Source organism: Rana temporaria, chromosome 4 (assembly GCF_905171775.1).
Source record: "Rana temporaria chromosome 4, aRanTem1.1, whole genome shotgun sequence".
Taxonomy (NCBI): Eukaryota; Metazoa; Chordata; class Amphibia; order Anura; family Ranidae; genus Rana; species Rana temporaria.
Genome location: NC_053492.1, coordinates 168412458 through 168438449, shown reverse-complemented (window position 1 = coordinate 168438449; position 25992 = coordinate 168412458). Strand labels below are relative to the sequence as shown.

Sequence of the window (25992 nt, the reverse complement as noted above, 5' to 3'; positions counted from 1 at the left end):
GGGAGGAGGAGGAGGGGGAGGGAGTGACTATGACAACCGGGGACAACAACATGACCTGACACACAGGACTGAGCACAGACTCGCTGCCTGTAACTACAGGTAACACTTCTATGTATGTCCTCTGCCTTATAAGAAACCATTAGCAGCCATTTGTTGGCCACTTCTGTTTTATTCTGTTGTGTCCAAATGCAAGCTTTTTAGCTTTCTGTGATGTTTGTGATATTATGCTCCTTTACATTCCTGTTACATTAGGGTGATAAGACAGAGGTTGCCTATACACAGTCTCACACCTGAGCATCGCGTTTTTGTCTATTTTTTCCTGCGTTTTGTTGCTCGCTTGTATGCATGTTTTTGAGATCTTTTGTACAGCATTTTCCAAGCATTTTAGAGCTTTAGTGGTTTTGCCTAGCCAATAGAGAGATCTATCATCTGTTACATCATTTATTGCTATGTTTTTCTGCTTTTAGCTGCTTAAAAAATGCACCAATCTGTATGAATCAAGCTTTAAAAGAAGCACTAAAACTTTTTTTAGGCTTTGTGTGTTTTGGAGTGGAGATGTGGACCACCACAAGAGAATAACTGATTTTTTCTCCCTGAGCGTATTGGAGCTTCAAGCTGGAAAATGCTCAGGTATGAAGTCGTGCTTGGACTTTTTGAAGTGTACCTATTTCTCAACAGTTAGGCTGCATTCACACCTCCGCGAGAAGATACGCTGCGTGCGTGGCGTATTTTGCCGCGAGTGTGTAACTTTTTTATTTTTTTTAACAAAGTCTTCCCATTGCTTTGTATGGCCGAACGCCAATGCCGCCTGAAAAAAAGGGTCCAGGACTTTTTTTCAGGCGGCAGGCGTACGGCGGCGTACGGCGTCTGCTTCCAAGCTCTCTGCTTGGAAGCAGATAAGGAACTGAGAGATCAGTAGTCATGTGATCGCTCAGTTCTCGATCTTAGAACTAATGTGAAACAGCTGCATAGAGGTAGCTAAGTATATTGTGACAGAGGGAGATCCTGTCAAAATGGCCAAGAATGTGACGCAGGATTTACACTAAGGGTTTATGCGAGGTTCAGGATTATCATTTCTGAACGGGGAAAGCTGTTTTTGTCTTTCTCCCGATTCTGTAATTCTGGATCGGAACATTGAATCCTGTGTCCGGGTTTTGGTAGACACCTGCAACCTGGCTGACTACACAGGTGTGCAGCATCATTATATACTCAGGTCTGAGGATGGTTCAGAGCTTCCAGTTTGGACTGTTCCCAGTGTGGGAGACGGAAGGTCTCACCCAGGGGCAGGGGGCCCCAGTAGGGTTGCCAACTCATCCCTTTAAAACAGAACACATATTAATTACACAGATTCTGATGCAAATTTAATGCAAATAAGGCACCAAGTGAGTTTAATTACCTCCTTAATCAGCCACAGAACCTGTGTAATTAATATGTGTTCTGTTTTAAAGGGATGAGTTGGCAACCCTAGGCCCCAGCCAAAAGCCAAGAGACAGAGGGTCTCATCGTGGGATCAGGGGGCCGCACCCAGAAGCCAAGAGACAGAGGGTCTCTTTTGAGGGATCAGAGGGCCCCAGCCAGAAGCCAGTAGACAGCAGGTCTCGTTCCAGGAGTCAGGTTGGCTCATATCGGCGTGTCAGGAGAACCCCAATCCATGGGCCATAGGTGGGCTGTGCAGCAGGGCACTGCGACTAAAGGCTAGAGAGCCAAGTATCCAGGAGAGACTGGTAAGAGGTTCAGCGTGGTACTGTAGTTGAAGCTGAGGGAGCTTATAAGCCTAGTGGCTCTGCATTTTCTCAGTGTTTGTATACCCATTAAATAGCAGCCCTGGATGAAATTTTTAAATGGAACTAAAGTCTGCAATACTTACCTCTACTCCAATGGTCCCATACCCACAAGGTCCATTGCCAGCATAATTTTCCCAGCTTTTTCCAGATGCCAGTTTTCATCCATCTTGGTTAAACAGCTTGTGTACAGAAGTTCAGTCATCTTGGCACACGGGTACTGTGCTGGAATGTAAAGTGACCTGCACATGCGCAGCTTAGTGTACATTTTAAAAAGGGCAGGCAGTTAGATTTATTTTATTGCAGAAGAGATATTGCATGAAACCTGTCTGGTCGCTTTCTCCTGACAAGCCTGAGGCCTCGTACACACGACCGAACATGTCTGCTGAAACTGGTCCACAGACCAGTTTCCGCGGACATGTTCGGTCGTGTGTAGGGCCGACCGGACCGGATTCCCGGCCTAGCGGACAGGTTTCCAGCGGACCAATGTTTCTTAGCATGCTAAGAAACATGTCCGTCGGTCAGTACGACTCATCGGACATGTCCGCTCGGCCGAAATCCCTTGCATGCGTCAAAGTGATTCGACGAATGCGTGGAAGCATTGAACTTCCGGGGTCGCGTACGTCGCCGCGTCATCGTCGGCCCAACATCGCTGCAATGTCGCTGCCACGTCACCGCGTATCCTGTCCGCTGGGAATTTGGTCTGATGGTGTGTACAGCCATCAGACCAAATGATCCCAGCGGACATGTCCGATGAAAACGGTCCACGGACCGTTTTCATCGGACAGGTCCCGTCGTGTGTCGAGGCCTTAGATGACTGTGTCTGTTGGTGCCCATAAACATTAGAGTGTTTTTTGATCTCCCTTAACAACTTCAGCCCTGGAAAATTTTACCCCCTTCCTGACCAGAGCACTTTTTACAATTTGGCACTGTGTGTCGCTTTAATTGACAATTGCACGATCATGCAATGTTGTACCCAAACGAAATTTGCGTCCCTTTTTTCCCTACAAATAGAACTTCCTTTTGGTGATATTTGATTAACTCTGCGGCTTTTATTTTTTGCGCTATAAACAAAAAAAAGTGGCAATTTAAAAAAAAAATAACAATATTTTTTCTTTTTGCTAGAATAAATATCCCCCAAATAAAAAAAAAAACAATTTCTTCATCAGTTTAGGCCAATATATATTCTTCTACATATTCTTGGTAAAAAAATTGCAATAAGTGTATATTGATTGGTTTGCGCAAAAGTTATAGCGTCTACAAACTATGGGAAAGATTTATGGCATGTTTATGGCGTTTTTGTTATTTTTTTCACTAGTAATGGCGGTGATCTGTGATTTTTAGCAGTATTGCGACATTGCGGCAGACAGATCGGACCATTTTGACACATTTTTGGGACCATTGACATTTATAGAGTGATCAGGGCTATAAATATGCACTGATTACTGTATAAATGTCACTGGCAGGGAAGGGGTTAACACTAGGGGGCGATCAAGGGGTTAAATGTGTGTTCCCTCACTGTGTTCTAATAGTGTGGGGAGGGGAGTGACTAGGAAAGAAGAAGACAGATCGCTGTTTCTACTTTGTAGAAACAGACAATCTGTCTCCTCTCCTCTGACAGCACATGGATTTGTGCGTTTACACACACAAATCTCTGTGCTGGCTCTCGTGCATGCGATCGCGCGTGGCCGGCAGCAATCGCGCCTGCCGACCACGCACATCGGGTCCCCCGCTGTGCAGCGGGCGCATGCACATGTCTCTCGGGCGGCACTCGTGTGCCCTCTGGTGGATCTACTGGGCAAAGCCATATATATATATATATATATATATATATATACACACACAGGATTTCGCCCAGGAGAGACATTCTTCCTCAGGATATCTGCGTGAGCCGGTCTGGAACTGGTTAAAATAGATGAAAATCTGACATTGGCAACCAAAAAAACAATTACCCCACTTAGCAGGAATGTGCTCTGTTATCTAAAGAAACAGATTACACCTAACTTAGAGTGGCATTATCAGAAAAATATTTGTCAAAAATAAACTGACTGAAAGTCCACTGGTGAACATGAAAATATAATGTAGCAGTCCTCCTGCATGGGGGAAGAGCGAGAGTGGGCTCATCTCCAGACGGTAGAAGGCTAGCATTTATGTCAGGGTGGATCCATTACAACAGCGTGGAGCATTACACAACAAGGAAGGATTTTGAAGTTTTATTGCTTCAGCTTACAGAGAGAGGGTTAGGGTAAGGAATCCCAAACAACCCGGCTTCCAGACTCCATCGCTTCAAAACAGTGGCTGGTTTCTCCGAGAGAAGACACTCTGTCCCCCTCCAGTAGACATACATCAGGCTAAAGAAGGACATGGACCCTCTGAGGGCAGCAACCGTTACCCCTCCAGCAGACATTCATCTGGCTCTTCTACATTAAAGTGCACCCTCCTCAATGAGGCAGGGCTGCTAAGGTAAACCTGTGTTAGGCCCATAGTGCTAAGGCCTACACAGCACAAACCTTGAACAAGTCCTCCCCAGGCTGAAACCTGGAGAGAAAGAGAGCTTGCCAGGCCACTCCCTGAGCTTTTATAACCTCTCCCACCATGTACTCTGCTGCAGAAAACTATTAGTGGGAGCAAGAAGGGACATAAAGGCTCAATAACAACAGACTTGCCGAGCCCTGTAATTAAATAGGCATTAGTGACGCCTAGTGATAACAGTAGGGTACTGTAGCATCTTTGAAACATAAGGGAGAGACCCAATAAGCAACTAACAATTGTCCCGGGTTAGTTACCACCCAAAAGAAAAAAATAGACACTTACTAAAGTACAAGGTGGCTACAATAAAATTGTCCAGGACAGACACGTAGACATGTCATAACAAGTACTTCCTATTATTAAAATGACAAGTACAAATATTTTAGGCACTATGAAAAATAATTTTTATTGTTGTATGTAAGGTTCATATTTTTAGTTCCATCATTTTGCAGCTATATGTAGCTGGTGGATCGCTTTTCAAATTACGGTAGAGCAGCAACTGCCAGACATTCAGGAGGTTTTACTGTTGGCTCCTTAAGGGCCTTTTTAAAGCCAAATAGGGATTTTCTGTGAAAATACCATGCTTCAATCACTGGCCAATCCAGTGGCTTGCGGTTGTGAAGCAGCTCCATTCATTTGGGAGACGTGCTTCCCACCAAATGCAACAGCGGGTATAAATGTTTCCATGACGATAAAGCAAAGCATCGTGTCTGTGGCACAGCACTGTGTACAGCACTGAACAGATAGATGCATGTTATTTTTTTGGTGGGTGGGCAGGGTGGCGGTAAAACCACACCTATTTTTACCGCCTATTTTTGTGAATGAGGTTCATGCATTAAAACCTGTCAATTCAATTATAATGTTATTTTTTTTCATTTTCAGCCATGGCAACAGGCCTGAGCCAGCAGTACAGTGCAGCATGTACGCAATTTAACCAACCTATTAACCCTTTTATTGAGGAAATGCTGCTACAGCTGGAGCAGTCTGAGTAAGTAACATATGATTGCATTTTGTTAATTGACATTTCTAAGGGGAGTCTGCGTTGTTTAAAAGGGTTCATCCATTATACATTATACTATGCTATCACTAGACATGAGAATGTGGCCTTTTCCACTGGGTTTGTTTATGAACAGGCTTTTCTACCTGCTATCAGCTTTTACACTTGTCTCAACTGTATGCAGTGCCGATCCTGACCTCCCTGGGGCCCTAAGCAAAATGACATGTCACATTAAAGTTGAGAAGCGAGGGGGGGCTGCCGAAAATGACATTTCACATTAAAGTTGACAAGCGCGAGGGGAAGGGGGTTGGGGATTGCTGTCGGAAATGACATCTTACATTAAAGTGAGAAGCGGGGGTACTGGTTTCTTACCTCTTCTCCCATGCAGCCAGCGAGTTGAGAGGCGGGGTGATGAGGGCTGTAACGGATTATGGACTATTCTGCCTGGACATTGATAATAACTGCAGGACTTGTTACAGTTGGATTTACCACATTGTATTCTGAGCTCAAAGGGTTAATCATGCAAGGGACTCTTCACTGTTGAATGCTAATAGTCCCTTTACATAGCTAATTGACTCTCCGTTGTTTAGTTAATCCCTTCAGAATACGGAGGCTGTTATGTGTGAGTGTATAATTGTTTTAAAGGTTAATTGAATTCTATTGTCTGATCAAGCTGATTGGCTCAAGGGAATGTCATTGTTTCAAAGTGTGTGTATTGAAGTCCCCCCTGGGGGGGGGGGAGTGTCATTTGTTTCTGTACAGTTGTAACCAGATATAAGGAGGAAAAATGTGGCAAATAAAGTCAGTCTGCTTGACTCTGCAAACGTAGCACGTCTCGTTTCTTGGAAGGGCGTTCGATGGGATATACCGGCGGTACCTGCATATCGCAGCTTGCCAGGGAAAAGGACGTCTCCAACGGCTGAGACCCTCACACCACTTGGGTAGCCGTTACATTGGTTGGCAGCGGTGGGATGGTCCTTTTATCCAAAGAGCAAGTGCTGAATGGAGTCGCAGTACGCCAGGCTGAAAAGATCCACACTGAAAGATTTATTAGAGAGTCGTGGTAGGAGCGCCAGCAACAGACCACGGAGGGAGCTGATAGCTGAACTGCTGGGCCTGGACGAAATGGATGGATCCATGGAAGGAACGGAGCCCCTTGCACCGGTCAGCAAAGAAGATGTAATTACTGGGATTGTACAGCGGAGATTATCCTTGTATCCAGAAACGTCCGTGGAACTAATCAACCAGCTGTTCCGGGAAGCAAGGGAAGAGATACAAACGAAGAGGGGACAAGAACTGAAACTGGTAAGAGCGAGACAGCCCATTACACCTGCAGTTCCTACCCCCCCACCTGCTGCTACAGGAAAGAAAATACCGTTCACTGCATTTAAAGCTTTTGTAGAAAGTGAGGAGGAAATCGATGGATATTTGGGGGACTTTGAGAGGCAGTGCTCACTACACCAGGTACCACCAGACCAATGGGTCACTATTTTGTCGGGGAAATTGTCGGGCAAAGCCAATGAAGCCTTTCGGGCTCTCGCTCCAGAGGATATTTTACAATACCAGCAAGTTAAAAAGGCGCTGCTAACCCGATACGCCGTAACGCCAGAAGCCTACCGCCGGCACTTCCGGGAGTCCAAGAAGATGGCTGTGGACTCCCACATGGAATGGGCCAACCAGTTACAAAGGGTGGCATCCCTTTGGGTCCAAGGGTGCAAGGCCAACACCGGGGAGGAAGTATTGCAGCTGTTCCTAATGGAACATTTCTTCCAAGACCTGGCCGCAGACATACAAGACTGGGTACGAGATCGCCGGCCCGCTAACTTAAACGAGGCGGCTCGGCTAGCAGATGAGTACGCGGAAACAAGGAAAGTAAGCCAGGGTACTACACGGCTGGCTCATAAGGTAGAACCGCGTACTCCAACCGTCACCCCACGCCCAGAGTTTCGGGCTCCAGTCCCACCACGTCCTCAGGGGCCTAGCAACTACCCCCGGGTTTCGCCTAGGGTGACGTGCCATCACTGCAGCGACACGGGACATATTGCTCGTTATTGCCCTTTGAGAGCTACAAATAACAATTGGAGACGCACAGAACCTAACACATAGGTCACTCCATCACGTCCCTCTGCGGCCCACTGCCTGGAGACCGAGGGGGGCCCTGAGGAATGTCTGGGAATTTGGTATGAGGCAGACCCAATACAAGCTGCCTCTCCGGATAACCGTCAGCATCACCGTCAGGAGGTACGAGTGAATGGACAAGTAGCACAAGGCTTAAGAGATTCCGGGACTACTATCACTCTGATTCAAAAACATCTGGTAAAGCCAGAGAACGTGTCCACTCGCACAGTTGCCGTCCGGGTCGCAGGGGGTGCTGTATTTCGCGTACCCACCACCCGGGTGCACTTAGACTGGGGAGCCGGGTCAGGAAAGACCACAGTTGGTATCATGGACAACCTACCTGCCGAGGTGGTGCTGGGCAACGACATTGGCCCTCTGACTTCGGCTTATTTACCTACACCTGCTGCTGCTTGTCCCGGGACCACCCGCGTTGCTGGAATCAACCTGCTTGCTGCTGAGAACCGGGTAAGACTACCTTCCCCGACATGTACTGTAGATCCGGCACAATATCACAGTCTAAAATGGGAATGTGACAAGTTGACCAGTGAGAAATCAGAGATGCAACGACACTATGTCATGTATTATGAGATGTCCCGTGGCTTGAACATTGAAATGCACAAACAGGCGGAAATTGTCAAAGGATTAAATGGGATTTGCATCCAGGTGGTGCCATATCTGTCCCAAGAGCATCAGCAACAGGTTTTGGGAGCCATTGAGAGAGCAAAGCAAGTGACTGTTCCGGAATTGAATTCTATTATTCACCGTCACCATCAGCTACCGACCTGGTAAGCCAATGGGAAGGCCGATGGACTGTCCAGGCAAACAGAACTTTTACCCTAACAGCAGACCGGACATCCCCAAGTTGATTCGAAAAGGATCAATCCGGGTCTGCCGGAGTGTTCCACAAAAGGGGGGCAGTGTAACGGATTATGGACTATTCTGCCTGGACATTGATAATAACTGCAGGACTTGTTACAGTTGGATTTACCACATTGTATTCTGAGCTCAAAGGGTTAATCATGCAAGGGACTCTTCACTGTTGAATGCTAATAGTCCCTTTACATAGCTAATTGACTCTCCGTTGTTTAGTTAATCCCTTCAGAATACGGAGGCTGTTATGTGTGAGTGTATAATTGTTTTAAAGGTTAATTGAATTCTATTGTCTGATCAAGCTGATTGGCTCAAGGGAATGTCATTGTTTCAAAGTGTGTGTATTGAAGTCCCCCCTGGGGGGGGGGGGGGAGTGTCATTTGTTTCTGTACAGTTGTAACCAGATATAAGGAGGAAAAATGTGGCAAATAAAGTCAGTCTGCTTGACTCTGCAAACGTAGCACGTCTCGTTTCTTGGAAGGGCGTTCGATGGGATATACCGGCGGTACCTGCATATCGCAGCTTGCCAGGGAAAAGGACGTCTTCAACGGCTGAGACCCTCACACCACTTGGGTAGCCGTTACAAGGGCCAAAAATGACTTCTCACCAGGCGGGGCCACTAGTAATTTGGGGGGCCCTCTGCAGCTTTGTGGGGCCCTAAGCGGCTTGCATAGTGAGCCTATAGGGTGGATCGGCCCTGACTGTATGTCACGGTAGATGTTTACCTCCCTGGCTTAATTTAGACAATATCTATTGAGGTAAAAATATGGCCATTGCTGACCTGTTTTTAAAAGCCCAGGCCGTTTACTATAGGTACTTATATAGTGCCATCAATGTATGCAGCACTTTACATATACAGTATATTGTACATTCACATCAAGGAGCCTTTAATCTAAGGCAGGGGTGTCAAACTAAATTTCATTGTGGGCCGCATTAGCATTATGATTGCCCTCAAAAGAGTCAGTTGTGTCTGTAAGATTAGATGTCCAGCGCATCCCCTCCCCTTTACATTAGATGTCACAAGCTACCCCACCATCAGAAGTGAAGTCCCCCACTCTCCCTTACTTCACAGCTCACCCCCTTTCTTTATGCTGCTGCTGGGAAGAAGCTGAATGCATTGCTTGAAAGCAGAAAGTAAGGGTCTGGAGTAGGACCAGAGTTCTCCTGCAGCTGCAGGAGAGGTACGAGGGCCACATGAAATGGCCCAGAGGCAGGGCTGATCCTAGACAGGGTGCACAGGGTGCATTGCACCCAGACGCCTGCAAAGGTGGGGGCGCCGAACATCTAACAGACTCTTTAACAGAAGTCCTCTCTGTGTCCATCACAGAGGCCCCTCTCCAGGTCCCGATAAAGTACTCTGCTTCTCTTCCTGTATTTTGTTTATTGTTAAAAGATCATGTAAGGATCCCAGGTTAATAAAGACTTTGTGGGGGAGGAGTTAGTAAAATGACGACGCCCATGTGGGGGCGCCAGAAATATTTCTGCACCCAGGCGCTTGTGACCCTGGGATCGGCCCTGCCCGGTGGGACGGATTTGGCCCGCGGGTCTTGTGTTTGACACCTGTGATCTAAGGTGTATAAACTCAAATTTATACACCAGGGCCAATTTACCTACCTACCTACCTAGCATGTCTTTGGATTGTGAGAGGAAACCCACACAGAGAGAACAACGCTAGGCATGCAGTGTCATTGTTGGGGTATCAAACCTGCAACCTTAGTACCGCTAGTCAGAAGTGCTAACCACTTAGCCACTGTGCTGCCATCCCGTCTTTGCTACATGGTGTGCTACTGACTTGGACTTAGAATACTGCCAGCTGATATGTACATACTAAGTATGGAGTCACACTCGGAGGTCACACATGACATGGATCACTTTTTTTTGGGACAAAGATTTGAGGTTTTAGACAAACAAATCAAAATAGAGGATAGAGGATAGCCTATCAAAATAGAGTACCGTATTTCATGAAAATTAAAAATAAAAAGATCTACACTTTTACACTGAGGCACTTTCTTGCTTAAAAAAAAAAAGGACCTGCAAAGCTCACGAAAGCCTATTTTCATTAAAATCAATAAATGCTTTTACACTGGGGCGGTGCGCTGGAGGGGCGGTGAAAAAACTCCTGCATCTTTGGAGCACTACACAAAGCGCTATAAAAGCACCCCTTTCCATTGAAATGAATGGGAAGCTGACTTTTTCAACAGAAACCCGTGAAAACTGAAATAGAGCAGCTGCCATTGGTTGGGTTCTTTTTCTTGGTGCAAGATCTCTTGCCATATGTAGTATGGCTGCACTACTTAGTGAATTGCTGACACAAACAAGCATGCAACCAATCAACGTATGGACCCCAATGTATATAATAAAAATGTATATCAAAATAGATTTTTATTTCTTTAATTAATATTAGTGTTTTCTATTTTCACGCTGGTTAGGAATTGTCTCATCTTTTCTTCTAGACAATACACAACTACTTTAAAATTGTGTGGAAATAATCGTCTGGTGGCAGGAAGGAGAGTTACGGATGAAGATTTCTTAGCTAGTTCTTATGTTCTGAGACAGAACAGCTTTATAGCAGGTAGGTTGGGTTGGAGGTTGTGGTTTTATGCAATGTACTATGCTCAGGGGTGGTACAAGGATTTTTGAAACCCTAGGCCAGTGATAGCGAACCTTGTCACCCCAGATGTTTTGGAACTACATTTCCCATGATGCTCAACTACACTGCAGTATAGTTGAGCATCATGGGAAATGTAGTTCCAAAACATCTGGGGTGCCAAGGTTCACCATCACTGCCCTAGGCGAAGCTGACACTGACCTACATGACCCCTATACTGACCTATCTGACCATTACAGACCTACTTGACCCACCTTATCATTACACTGACCTACCTGACCCTTACATTGACATACCTGACTATTGCACTGACCTACCTGACCCCTGCACTGACCTACCTGACCCCTACACTGACCTACCCGACACATACACTGACCCACCTGACCATTACACTGACCCACCTAACTGACACATACACTGACCCACCTCACTGCTACTTTCTGCACCACTCACTCCCCCCATCTTCCACACACAGCCGGTATAGATCGGGGAGGATCCATCCTGCAGTATAGTTTAGCATCCTGGAAAATGTAGTTCCAAAATATCTGGGGTGCCAAGGTTCACCATCACTGCCCTAGGCGAAGCTGACACTGACCTACATGACCCCTATACTGACCTACCTGACCATTGCAGACCTACTTGACCTGCCTTAACATTACACTGACCCAGGGCTTTTTTTCAGCGGGAATGCGGGGGAACGCAGTTTTGGCACCTCCTGGACTGACTGTATGTAATGGCAAGGGGTGCTGGGGTTTGCTGCAGGGGATTGATTCTCACTGCTGGGGATCTATTTTTGCAGGGGTGTCTATTGTTGCTGGGGAGGTCTATTTGTTGCTGGTGGGGGGCCTATTGTTGCTGGGGGGGTCTTTTGTTGCTGGGGGGTCAGTTGTTGCCAAAAGAGATTTGCTGTTGGAGGGGTCTATTGTTGATGGCAGCCAGAGAGACTATTAATGCTGGCTGTGCAAAGATCTGTTGCTGCTGGGAGTCTATTGTTGCTGGAGGGGAAATTTTGTTGTGGGTGGTCCATTGTTGATAGGGTGATCTATTGTTGCTGGCTGCAGGGGATCTATTTTACTGCTTTTCTTGATATCATTACCAAATTCCATACAAATTACTTAGCACCACAAAATGATACTTGGTTCTATATTGTCTAAAAGAGACGGTACTGGGAGGTGGGTAGGGGGCGGAAAAAAGGGGTGACTCAGAAAGGGGGAGTTCCTGCACCTATTTTCTGAGAAAAAAATCCCTGCACTGACCTACCTGACCCCTACACTGACCCACCTACCTGACACATACACTGACCCACCTGAATGCTACTTCCTGAACCACTCACTCCCCCCATCTCCCACACACAGCTCGGTATAGATCGGGGAGGATCGATCCTCCTCCTTACCTCTGCTCTTCGTGGCTTCATTGACCATCACATTAGGGCTCTCCTCAGCACTGGGCGGGCAGTATTGCTTAGGAGTCCCTGCCAGCACCATCCAGCCGCTCCGTGGTGTCCCCTGCCGACTGGGAGGTCAGCTAACAGCCGCTGCATCTCTCCCCATGCTCCCATGATCTCCACAGAATCCTGCCCCACCCTGTCCCCTCTGCTGCACTCACACAGAAACGCAGGCCGCACCAGAGGGACAGGCTGGAGTAAAGGAGTCCCGGAGCGGCACTGTCAGATATTCCTGTGTGAGGAGATGTGACAGGGGGGGTTAAGCGGGACACATCGGGGGATTGGCGGCATGCAGCGGATGTGTTACCAGGACAGCTGGCCCAGCTGGATCAGGAGATGAGAGCTGAGTTCACACACGCCTGGAGCTTCACTGGGACAGAGGCTGTGACTGCACCCTAGGTGGTAGTGCGCCCTAGGTGGTAGCCTACTTTGCCTAGTGGTAGCACCAGCCCTGACTATGCTTATTGAAATTCTTTTAATTTAGTAACTACAAGACTAGATTAGAATTGGTTTACCAAACCCATGTAAAAAAAAAATCATAGGATCAGTAAGAAATAAACTGCCAGGGACTGGGAGTGGTAGTTTGTCACGGTTACACTTATTACTCATCCTAATCTCGCTTTCCACTGCCTGCAAGTATCTGTGTTAAAATAAACAAGTCCTATTGCCAATTCATAGCATTAGCCCATCCCATCCCTTGTAGATTTTGAACTGGTCCACCGATGCCCTATTTTCCAGACAGAGCTTTGTAAAATATATGGTACGTCTAGGTTTAAGGGAACATGTGACCTTTTCCCGTTCCTTCCCAAAAGCAGTGTTCACTGCTTGACCAGCATATCATTGGGCCTGAGTACTGTCACATGGGGCAGGGGAAGGTCCTTATCGTTATGTTGCCTCCAACAAAGAGGTCACACAGGATTTTCTATTATCAATAGAATCTGGAATAGTCAAAGTGACAGGTTCACTTTCATTCTTTTCCAAACAAATTAGAAATTAGTAAGCAAGGAAGAGGGTCCTGCTCCTGATGGGGCATTCCACTCAAAGGGAGCAGATAAAAACAGTAACATTTTAAGCTGGATAACCCATTCTAGGGAAATCTGATAATAAGACAAGGTGAGATGCTTTCACTGAAGCCAAGAGTGTCTGAATGATGCTACAATGCTATGCTACCCACCATAACTTTTATTATTTGCAATGCATGGGCTCACATAGGGCATGGGCACATTTCAAAAGGATATGATAAAATCTTTAACATCTCCAAAATACACCCCTTTTTAATGGATGAAACCACTAAGCAACTCATTCACTCCCTTGTTATCTGTCACCTTGACTGTTGTAATTCCTTCCTCTCAGGCCCGCCACCATCTCTGCAGGCTATCCCCACTTTAGTCTATCATGAATGCTACTGCCAGACTCATCCACCTTGCCAACTGTTCAATGTCCTCTACTCCTCTGCCAGTCCCTCCACTGGCTTCCGATTGCCCAACGATTGATTCAAAATACTAAAAACAAAACACAAAATCAATTTACAGCACCAATCTTGTCTCAGTATATTGCCCAAACCTTCATCTCCACTCCTCCCAAGACCTCCTGCTCTCTAGCTCCCTTGTCTCCTTCTTTCGTACTCCTCTGCATGACTTCTCCAGAGCATCTCCCATCCTCTAGAACTCTCTACCTCAACCTGTTCTACTTTGTCCATTTTTAGGCGATCCCTGAAAACGCATCTCTTCAAGGAAGCCTATTCTACCTTCAGCTAACAATTGAATCTTATTTTTTTCATAAGCTCATAGATATTACCATCTCTTCCATGTGCCCCTCCCTATTATATTGCAAGCTCACAAGAGCAGGGCCCTCCTAATTCTTTTGTATTGAAATGTGTAGTTACTGTACTGTCTCCATTATATTGTAAAGCACCATGCAAACGGTTGGAGCTAAATAAATCCTGTATAATAATAATAACAACTATAAAATGTACTTGATTACATTTTTCAGGTCTTGACTTGCGGTTCAACAATTTGACTGACAAAGGCGCAGTACACATTGCAAACTTCCTTCAGGTGTGTATTGAAATAAAAAAAAAATTTTTTTGAGATACATATAACAATATTATATGCATTTCATTATTATTTACTTTCAGGAAGGAGGTTCCTTATTTTATTTAAATCTTATGGGAAACGACATTGAAACAGATGGAGCAGAACATATTGCAAAAGCCTTGCATGTAAGTAACATACCGGTATATGCGGTTTTATAGTATTAGATTATTTGATGTATACATGGCTGAAATACTTATTAGAAATGGCACATTAGGAAATATGTGTAATGTAAAGTATACAAGAAAAAAAAAAAAACTTTTTCAACTTTGTTGTGGCAGATCTTCTAAAAATGACAGGGGCATGTCATGGTAATCTTCTGGCTTCATTATTTTATGAATCGCTGATTTTAAACCAGGAATAAACTCCTCCATGAAGCTGTTGGTTCTCCTCCTGTTCTACCTAATGTAATTGAGCAGCTAATTAACTTGATATAATATGATGGGTGACATCTTTTCAATTCCTTTGAATCAGGATAGTTTTATATACAGTTAGGCCCCTTTCACACGGGTGTCCCTGCTACTCCATAGGGGACAATAGAGGGTCAGATTGGCTCCACTTAAAAAACTGAAAGACAGACCCGTTCAGACCCTCTATTGTTCTCTATGGAGCGGCGGGTGTAAACAAACATGTGTTCGTTTGCGGCCCCTTTCACGCTTGCATAGTCCACCAGCTCAACAGGGGCTCTCTCCACTGATCCCCGCTGAGCAGGCGCATAACAGGTCTGTGTCTGCTCCGTTGAGGCATGGTGGACACAGACACAGCCCACTGTTCTCCATGGGTTATGAGGTGGAAACGGACCATCTGTCCATTTCCATCCCACTGTCATCCGATGCCAGATTTTTAACAGGTAGGTTTGGATGTTGGTGGGTGTCAATGGACACATGTTTGTTGACATCCGTCGGTCTATAGAGAGCAATGGATGGTCCGATCGGGTCCATCTGAAAAACGAACAGGAGGACCCGGATCAGTCCTGTCCATGTGAAAGGAGCCTACAACTGCCGACATCCGATCCGATAAAAACAGAGGGATAGGGATCTGTTCCCCACCTGTCTAGTGCAGTGATCTCCAGACTACAGCCCAGGGGCTGGATGTGGCCCCTTGCTTGCCTTTATACGACCCTTCGTTTACGTCAAACCACCCATAGAGGAGCGTGGGCTGTGTCTGAAGTGGAGTGGACACAGACCAGACATCCGGCTGCTCAGCGCGGATCAGCGGACAGATTCCCCACTGACTCCAACAGAGCCTGCCCGGTGTCCATAGATACTGCAAATGCAGAATATTTAATGAAATTTGTTTAATAACAAAAGCTAACAAATTATAAATGTAAGTGGATGTAAACCTGATTCATGAAATTTGAGCTGGGCACATATATTTGCAGTTTTCTTATCTCTCTTCAAAGCACTAAGTCCCATGGCTTTCTCCTTCTCCGTTCTTCTGTTATCAGCATGATAACTTCTGACAAGTTCTCCTACACGTGATAAAACCAGCCTGAATTTTGTGTCAGATAGGGTGCTATAGATAGATTAGTAGAAAGCTGCTCTACTCACAGGACAGCTCTGAAATTCTCTGCCTATGTGGAGGGGGGTGTGTGCCGTTCCTCCAATCAGCTGTCTCCCAGTATAATCCAACACTACACTGCTACTGCTAAATGAGGAAGTGAAAATTCTAACATGATGTGCACTTTCTAAATTTTTCTAAACAATAAAGTTGAAGACAGCAGATATACATGTAAAACTTATGTAGGAGGATTTGTTTCATCTGAGGCTGTTCACTTCACTGGGTATATGTAAGGGTTTACATCCACTTTAAAGTACTTTATGCGGGTAACTTTGAACAGACTTTAGAGCACTTGTTTCCTTATCCATGATGGGTCTACTAACTCCAATAACTCTTCAACTGATTGTCTTTATTTTTGCTTCCTTCCTTCTTTATAGAGGAATGATACTCTAAAAAGCCTAAGGATGACAGGCAACAAAATAGGAAACAAAGGAGCTATGTTTTTTGCTGCAATGCTACAAATCAACTCAACACTTGAAGAACTGGATCTTGGTGACTGTGACTTAGTAAGTTCAAAAATTGCAACACATCCTTTCTTTTCTGCTTAGGTAAGTCCAGATCTGGCAAACATTTTGAATACAGAAAGGATAGGTTAAAATATGTGATGGGTATGTCACAGTCAGATGTCACCGTTCTCTGCAGGACAGTAGACATAAGGCAGCAGCCAGCAAGAAGATATACAGGCATACTTTTGATCAAAGGTCAACTTTTGCAAAGGTTAACTGTGCTGTTTGGTGGGCTTTGGCTGAGTGCATCTGAAACAGCTCAAGGAGATTATAATGCCCCATTAACATTTTATGTAGTGGAAACTCATGGGCTATGTGTGTCTTTAGACAGACACACACACACACACAATACAGCTCGGCCCCACCCCCTGCTCCCTCATTTCATGATTTGACTGACAGTAGCTGGAGCTAATGGCTCCTGCTGTCCTTACTGAGTCCTATAAGGAAAGCATAGCGCTGGTTTGAGATTGGACTAAGGTAAGTATTTGGGGGGAGGGGGGGCTGGGGGAATGGGAGATTATTATTATTATGGTACTTATATAGCGCTGTCAATTTACACTGCGCTTTACATATACAATGTACATTTACATCAGTCCCTACCCTCAAGAAGCTTACAATCTAAGGTCCCTAACTCACGTTCATATACTGGGCCAATTTAGGCAGAAGCCAATTACCTTACAAGCATGTCTTTGGAGTGTGGGAGGAAACCGGGGTACCCAGAGGAAACCCACGCATGCACAGGGAGAAAATGAAAACTCCAGGCAGGTAGTGTCGTGGTCAGGATTCGAACCAGCAACCCTTTTTACTACTAGGCGAGAGTGCTACTCACTACACCACTGTACGATGAACATGAAAGGCAACAAACCTTTAGCCTTCACAATCACTTTAAGCCTTGGGGAAATGGAGAGGATTTCCGATTAGCAATAAAGTACATATCATTCCTGCTATTTCACACAGAAAAGTCATTACTCAGAGAAGAGCTCTGCTGCAATGCTAGCATCTTAGCTGATCTAATTACAAGAATAAATTAAACTCTCTTTATGAAAGGCATGTACTCATGATGGGTCCACAAATCTCGAACTGTCTGATACATGATGAAAAAAGAAGTTGTGATCAATATACTGTATGGTCACTCTTCCTTCTTAAAGTGGTTGTAAACCTCACACGCAAAATTTGACAAAAAGGACGTTTCTATAGCGTTTACTTGCCGTTCTACAAATTTCTCTCTGCTGTCTAGTTCCTCTGTTATCAGCACGAGTCGCTTGGGACAAGTTTTCCTGACACCAATGGCTAAAATGCTGACAGAGGGAGCTCCAGCAAACAGCCTGTGATTGACAGCCTCAGCTCTGTTCCTATGTGAAGTGGGGGTCCCTTACCTCCAGTCAGCTCCCAGAGCTCTTGTATAGTGTGTAACTGCAGCTCCCTGTCTCTTGCTTTGTGAGTTTGTGAAAAATCCCTTTCATCTCTGGGTTTTACATGGATCTACAGGGCAAATTGCTGCAGATAAACAGATACAACTTATGTTTGAGGATTTGTTTAATCTCTGTGTATCACCTGAGGCCAGTTACTTCACTGGATATAAGCAAGGGTTTACAACCAGCAGGTCTAAACCAAGGGTTTTGCTCCCAATAGTCCAATAGGAGTTTCTACTGTTCTACCGTTTGAAAACTGGACTGTCTTGTCAGCATAATATAAAATGAAATGGTCACAAGCATAATATCAGAGGCTATGCTGCCCTCTCATTGCAAGGAAAAAAGGTAAACAGGCTTATTACTGAACAGCGCAAGTGGCAAATTGCAACATTTTAGCTAAGTTCGCCTATATATATATATATATATATATATATATATATATATATGTGTGTGACCTATACAACAGAGCAAAATCCCTGTGATATCTATACAAAAAAGAAAGTCTGATCTACTGCATGAATATTTAACAGCTATTGAAAACATATTTTTTTAGTACATCATTGTTGTATGTGTTACATTTTTAGTATATCATTGCTATATGTCTTACAGGGAATTCAGAGTTTAATAGCCTTGGCCACAGTTCTACTTAGAAACAATTCAATCAAGTCTATGAATCTAAACCGTCCTTTGTTCTATGTGCTACAGGTATGTGATTTTATATCGGACCCATTTTAAATTATTTTCGCAAAATTGTTACACCACGCAGTCTGATGCACGCTAACATATGCGTTACCTTTATTTGGCTTTAAGGAAGATACAACCATTCACATATCGCTGATGCTGAAAACGAATAATACTCTTCAAGAGCTCCATTTGTCCAAACATGAAATGACAGATTTTGGACTTGAGCGACTCTGTGAAGCCTTGCATGAAAATACTGCACTGAAATACCTTGATCTCAGCTGGTATGGGTTTTGTACAATCTCTGTCACCTCAATGGAATGTTTTAACTATGTTGAGCAGACCTCACCTTGGGAGCCAGACAGAGATATTAAAACCAAAGATGTTAGATTCTTTATAATTGACAAGAAGAAGTGGTAGGGAGTCAATAAGTAACGAATGGACTTACTGCTGCTTAGAAAAAAAAAAACAATGGCACATTTTTAGACCACAGTGCTGCCTAAAAATATGCTTTTCACTATAAAATGAAAGTGTAAAAAACATGTGACCAGCTCTTCTCCAATCATGGAGTTCTTTCTTCTGTGCTAAGCAGAAAGAGTGAGAGAGAGAATGCCATAGGACACTACAGTCTCCACATCGATGCCTGCATTTTATGAATGGGCCATAAATTGCAGACCACTGTAGGAACTATAATAGAGAGGGGACAGCAATATCGGCTCTCCACTACAAATTGGCCACTAAAGCTGGCCATACCTATAGAGATTTAAATCTAACAGATTTATCCATCCACACTATAATCTCCCACTGTAGCTAATGTACTTTGACAGTTGTCCCCACCGGCTGGCAAAATACGCAAAAAGTGCCTGCATCTGATTGAATGCAGGCACTGTTCAGCCAACAATTTTAGGGCTTGCAATTTTTTTTAATCAAGGGATTTTGAGGGGCAGAGATCTCCCTCTGACGTCAGCTGGGGAGGTCACATGGCCGACCCAGCCCCTCCTGCAGTAGCCCTGGAAACTTGCAGAGTCACGTGACCGGCCTGAAGATCGCTCTAAACAGGTATTTACAAGCCTTGTTTTTATTTAGGAATACAGTATGGTATGCCAGGCTATAATAGAGGGGCTGGCAGTGACCATTTCAAAGCTTTTATTTGTACCAATTGTGGAGGGGGGACAGAGACACAGAACACAGAGCTGACAGGCAGGGAGGAGGGGGTGAGTGGGAGGGATGAGAACAAAGCAGGGCTGCAGATGAAGAGGGATGTACGCTGACCACGGTGGTCAGCACAGAGAGGGGGATACAGGAAGTGGCAGGATCAGGCAGGTTTTAACAGTTTAGAGGGGGTCAGATTACATAGCACTAAAGCACTATGCGGTTTAATCTGCTTTAAGGGACCAGGATCTGTATTTTTTGGGGTTAACAAACACTTATTATTGAATGGATACGGAAACATGCAGTTGTGGAGTATGTAAATAGGAAGTGAGTAAGAAGTCCAATTGATGTCTTTATAAGTTCAGGTCCTGTAGATACTTGTAAAACAGATGAAACGGAAACAGATCAAATCTGCTGAAGTTGATGGATCACTGGCATTTTAATGAATCCTATTATCTCTAACACTGTAAGTACACTAACAAAGATGCTACAACACTTGCACTATACATAAAACATCCCTTCTCCAGTTACTGAACAGAATACAGAGGATCAGCGTACACTGATCAGCGCTGCTGGCTATAGCCACCGGTGCTGATCAATCTGGGAAGATGCAACAGGCTGGTTGTACAGACGTTGATCGGTAGAGCGACTTTTGTACAATCAGCCTGCCTATACATGGATTGAAATTAGTCAGGTCCCTGCTGAACCAACCGAATTTCCATGCATGGCTGGCTTAAGCCATGCTGTATGCAGGTACACTGACTTTAAATAGGAATTCTATGGAATTTAGAAGGTGCCAACATATAATACATGTGTGATTAAAGGCAGAGCTAAATGAAAATGCACAATCACTGTATGCAAACTGTACATTTATTTTTCTTTTTTTGATAAATATGTTTATAATTTATTCTTCTAGTAATAAAATCAGCCGTGATGGAGTTAAGTGTTTAGCCGAATTGCTAAAGACAAATACAACTCTGGAAATCTTAGACTTGACATCAAACAGAATGGAGAATGAGGGGGCCATCCACCTTGCTAAAACCATTCATACATACAATAGCAGTCTCAAGGCGTAAGTATAGCAGTGCACACAGCCAGGGTTGTATTTACCATAATGGCACTTTAGGAAAAGAGCAGAGTTTGATATGCAGTATCCGTAGCATCTAATCAACATCAGCAGTTATCCCTCTACTTCAACTGCACTGGTAAAGGCAATGAAAGCTACAGTTAGGGGGTTATTTACTAAAGGCAAATTCACTTTGCACTACAAAGTGCACTTTAAATTTCACTGAAAGTGCAGTCGCTGTAGATCCGAGGGGGACATTCAAGGAAAATAAAAAACAGCATTTTAGCTTGCACATAATTGGATGATAAAATCAGCAGAGCTTCCCCTCATTTCAGATCTACCCCTCAGATTAAGGCTGGATTCACACGTATGCATTTTTAGTGCTTTTTGCAGATTTGCACTGCAGAACGTGTTCCATGGTAAATGGACTGTAGTGCAAATCTGCAAAATGCAAAAAGCCCTAAAACTGCATAGGTGTGAATCCAGCCTTACAGCGACTGCACTTCCAAGTGCACTTTCAGTGAAATTTCAAGTGCACTTTGCACTTGTAGTGCAAAGTGGATTTGCCTTTTATAAATAACCCCCTTAGTGTTATTACAATTACTAAATTGCGGTTTGCTATTGTTAAATAAATACTGGCTCGCTTTTATGTCCTCTCAGGATACGTTTGCATGTCTGCGCAGCCAGTGTGATCATATCACCCTATATTCAGATCATGGGAGCATATTATGAAAACGTGGCTCCATAGGACCCCTGCAAGGGCGAGGAGCAAACCTATACACAGGAAAATAGGGTCAGTGTAAAGGGGACCAGCAGAATGGGGAGGAAATCATTTCTATACATAGAAAATGTCCTTATTAAGTCTTCACCCAAACATTAGAAATAGAAAAATGTTCAATATCACTTTAATGCAACAAGACTATAAGGCCCCGTACACACGGACGGACAATCCGCTGAAAACGGTCCGCCGGACCGTTTTCAGCGGACATGTCCGCCCGGAGATTTCTGTCTGATGGTTGTACACACCATCAGACAGAAATCCGCGTGTAAACAATACGCGGGTTGTGGCCGCGCCGCGACGATGACGCGGGCGGCCTTGAAGTTCAAAGCTTCCACGCATGCGTCGAATCAGTACGACGCATGTGAGGGATGGCGGTCGGACGTGTCCGGTGAGTCTGTACAGACGACCGAACACATCCGACGGACAGGTTTCCAGCGGATCGATCCGGTCGTGTATACGGGGCATAAGAGCCGGTTCACACTGGGGCGGCACCAACTTTGGCGGTGACTCGGCAAGGCGGTCTCCAGACGACTTGCAAAATTACTTCTGTATTGAAGTCAATGCAAGTCGCCCCCAAAGTCATACAGGAACCTTTTTGTAAGTCGGAGCGACGTGCGTCGCTCCTATTAGAACGGTTCCATTGAATAGAGCGGACCGCGACTTGTCAGGCGGCTGAGTTGCCTGACAGGTCGCCCCTGTGTGAACCGGCTCTAAATGATATTGCCATTTAAAATGCTTTATTCTTTTTCATAGTAACATGCATATGTTTCTTTTATTGTTCTTTTTAGATTGGCAGTTTTGAGCAACAACATTACTGGACAAGGCCTAAAGGTTCTGGCGGCAGCAATTCAAGCAAACACAAGTTTAGAATACATTTATATATGGGGAAATGTGCTGGATGAAGCTGCCTGTGTGGTATATGTTTTATTATTTATGGCACATTTATAAACATACATCAAATAAATATCAAGCATACATAAAAACCAGTTGCAGTTAGTTCCCCTTGTAGCAGTTTTGGCTGTGAAGGAATCGGGTGCTCTGAAATTTAAACATAACAGGAAAAGAGAGGAGAGTTCTAAGTAAAGGAAATAAGTAAAGGAAATTCTATTAGTTGTCACCACATCAAGTGTGCCTTCTATTCCTATTTCAATAACAACCTTAAATTTTAGCTTTCCCCACACTTTTGTCCAGGTGACAGTGGTCATTGGGACAAATAGAGATAATAGGGTCGATTTACCCAAGTCAAATACACTGTTAGGGCACTTTCACACTTTGACATCAGCGTTTTTTGGCTGCTAGCATGGCACTTTTAGCCCCCGCTAGTAGCGAAAAAGGGGTTATAAGTGCCTGGCAGCAGCGCTGCCCATTGTTTTCAATTGGCAGGGGTGCTTTAGGAGCGAAGTATACACCGCTCCTAAAGCGTTGAAAAGATGCTGCTTGCAGGACTTTTTTTTTAATGTTCTGCAAGTGCACCACTCCAGTGTTAAAGCCCTCAGTGTGAAAGTGGTCTTAAATTTGCAATGGAAGTTACACTTTGCATGGAAATGATCCCGGGAGCTTAATGAATAAGGTGGAGCTCTGCTGACTTCAATAAAAACATCTGGCTTTAGATACATACTGATATATATATATATAAAAATAGTTTGCGCATACAAATACTGGTCTATCATGGTTATTTAAAAATGCTTTACACACATTCATACAAACTGCATATATATTTTTTTCTAATCTTTCTAAAGCCATTTTAGGTTTGATTAATCTGTTTAAAGCTGAACTCCAGGAAACCTAACAATCCTCCCTTTCATGAGGGCTGCACTGGCGCTGCAAGGGTTAACTGTCCATTTAAGTCTAGTGTAAAGCAATTTTGCTTATCCGATCATTTGTTACTGCAGGCTCCCCTGTGCTGCAAGACCAATCCATACAGCCTCTTCACCCCTATGTGCTAGTGTAGGTCCTCTGATGTCATCACAACCTATTTGCCTTTAGTTAATCAATCCCACTCAGTTCACAACCTGCTGGATTAGAGCACGATGGCAGATAACCATATTTTGGGGAAAATGGTAGCAATTATAAGTCCTCATACATCTTGCTGTCTGATTTAAGCCAATGGTGCAGAAAACTATTATACAGCTGGAAGTAGTGATTTTGCCCAGCATCAATATAGTGCAAAACAAGGTTGATACCCTGGAAAAAAAAAGCCCTATATAAATTTATATACTGTAGTCTTACAGATACAACTGGTCGAACTGGTCCAACAAAACTGGATTTGACACCCCTGCTCTAGGTAATTCGATGAATTTTCCTGTCACAATCAGTGGCGGCTGGTGAAGTTTTAGGATGGGGGGGCGCAAGACTCCTTCCTTTTTGACCCCTCCCACTTGGTGGAAATGGGCGTGGTTTCAGCAAAATAGTGGGCGTAGCTCCAATGTGGTGTGGTTAGCATCTGAGACGAATGAGGGATGGATGGATGGAGGGAGGGAGAGACAGCAGGCCCAGATCCTACACAACAATAGAAATATGTGTATTCTAGAAAGTTTAACAATCAGCAGATAAAGATACTTCAATCACCCCGGCACCATGGTTGTTATGGTGTCAGGATGATTGAAGCACATTATTTCTATTATTACATTGTAATATATAATGAAATCATTCAACTCGCCATAATGCAGAATCAGTGGGAGCCCTAAATGCGTCGCCTGCCACCAGATGCCATCAGCAGAGTTCCTCCTTACATACAGCCCTGTGTCGCATCAAATGCAGCCCTTTGTCACATCAAATGCAGCCTCTGTTCCCCCCATCAAATGCAGCCTCTGTCCCCCTCATCAAATGAAGCCTCTGTCCCCCTCATCAAATGCAGCCTCTGTCCCCCTCATCAAATGCAGCCTCTGTCCCCCTCATCAAATGCAGCCTGTCCCATCCAGGGCCAGCAAAATTCTGAAAATGACAGGGGGGGGGGGGGGTGCCGCCGAGAAATAAATCACACAGCGGGACTTAGCTTTGTGTGTTGTCCTCCTGTCTTCTTCCTCCACTGGCAGTGGCCATGGATGAGTCTGCTCTTCATACTCTCTTGGGTGCAATGAGAGAGAGAAAACAGGAAGTGACATCGTGATCTAACAGATGTCAATCAAACTGCCCGGCCGTAGTAATAGATACTTCGGAAAGCGCCACAAGGCGGGACAAAAGCCCGCAAATGAAGCGCCGCGTCTGCAATCTCGTGATTGCATTGACATGGCGCTTCCCATAATCCACGTGGCCGGCGCCACCTAGTGCATTTACTGTGGCAAAATTACATATTTTTTTCTTAAAGGGGCAGTATTAAAAAAATATATATATATTTTTGTGACTACAGGAGGGGAGGCGGCGCCTTAGCACCCCCTATGGACGGGCCGCCACTGGTCACAATGTAACTGCCTGCCCGTGCCAGAGGTATGGGCAGACAGTTGCACAGACAGTCTGCAGAATGTGCCATTACACCCCTGAGCTTCTGATCGGGGGTGAAATGCTTTATAGGTTTCTAACAAATAAATTAAATAAATAAATAATGCATATATTTTTTTTTGCTACAAAAAAAATGTGCATTTAATATTTTTTTTTTGTAAAGGTGAACTTATCCTTTTAAATTTCACTGCTTCTATTTTATTTAGTCTATGGTAAAACAAACCAAAAAAAAAAACACTGACTTTTTTTACTTTAACATTTCAGGCATTTTCAAATCTACTTTCCACTGGACGTCTGAGCAACTCCTCAACAGACGTACAGCCGTATGTAGTAGATGGATGTGTCTATCTTGCTGAACTTTTTCATGGACTCAAAAAGCATTATTACTGGACCCCAAGTTATGGTGTTGCAGATGATTCAGTGTGCAATTCTGGTCTTGCATTAACAAATTATTAGACATTGTAACATCGGTCACGTGTTCTTGCGCGTACATTTATACATATTTATTCTGATTTAGATTATTTTAATAAAACATTCAAAATTACAGAGTGTCTACTTTACATATAACATACAGTATGTAATACATAAAACCACTTCCTGGTAACATTGTTTGAGAGAACCGTGCAGAGTGAAAAGGACATCATAGGATTTATGGCAACTTATTGAACAGAAATAACAAAACAATTTCAATGGTATATTTAAAGTTGGTATGCAAAACATTTTCAAGGCACGGGCAGCAAGAAAAGTGAGTATTTACGGTCTTCTTTTATAGGTATGGCTTGCTTGAAAAATTCTTGTATGGTAACTTTAACAGACCAAAAGGGGGCAGATACGAGAAGCTTATTGTTAAGGTTTACATATACTTTAAGTCTGGGTTCACACCTATGCGAATTGGATTCGGGGAAAGCGCACCCAATTCGCAATAGCAGGAGATTTTGACTGGCTCTCTATGGAGC

At 44.3% G+C, this 25992-nt stretch overlaps 1 protein-coding gene across 3 annotated transcripts; it reads left to right on the top strand.

Annotated features, from left to right (window-relative positions):
* The first annotated feature begins 20 nt into the window (after window positions 1–20).
* LRRC34 (leucine rich repeat containing 34) lies at window positions 21–25732 on the top strand. 3 transcript variants are annotated; one of them, XM_040349322.1, is made up of 11 exons: window positions 21–99; window positions 5193–5298; window positions 10749–10867; window positions 14340–14404; window positions 14485–14568; window positions 16378–16506; window positions 18528–18623; window positions 18729–18883; window positions 20668–20823; window positions 22387–22513; window positions 25301–25731. In XM_040349322.1, the coding sequence occupies exons 2-11, from the start codon at window positions 5195–5197 to the stop codon at window positions 25490–25492; spliced, it is 1227 nt and encodes a 408-aa protein (XP_040205256.1). In that variant the 5' UTR covers window positions 21–99; window positions 5193–5194; the 3' UTR covers window positions 25493–25731. The 3 variants fall into 3 exon arrangements, with proteins under 3 accessions (XP_040205256.1, XP_040205257.1, XP_040205258.1); XM_040349323.1 differs by having other exon boundaries at window positions 44–112; XM_040349324.1 differs by lacking the exon at window positions 21–99 and adding an exon at window positions 567–630 and having other exon boundaries at window positions 25301–25732.
* The last annotated feature ends 260 nt before the right edge of the window (window positions 25733–25992 follow it).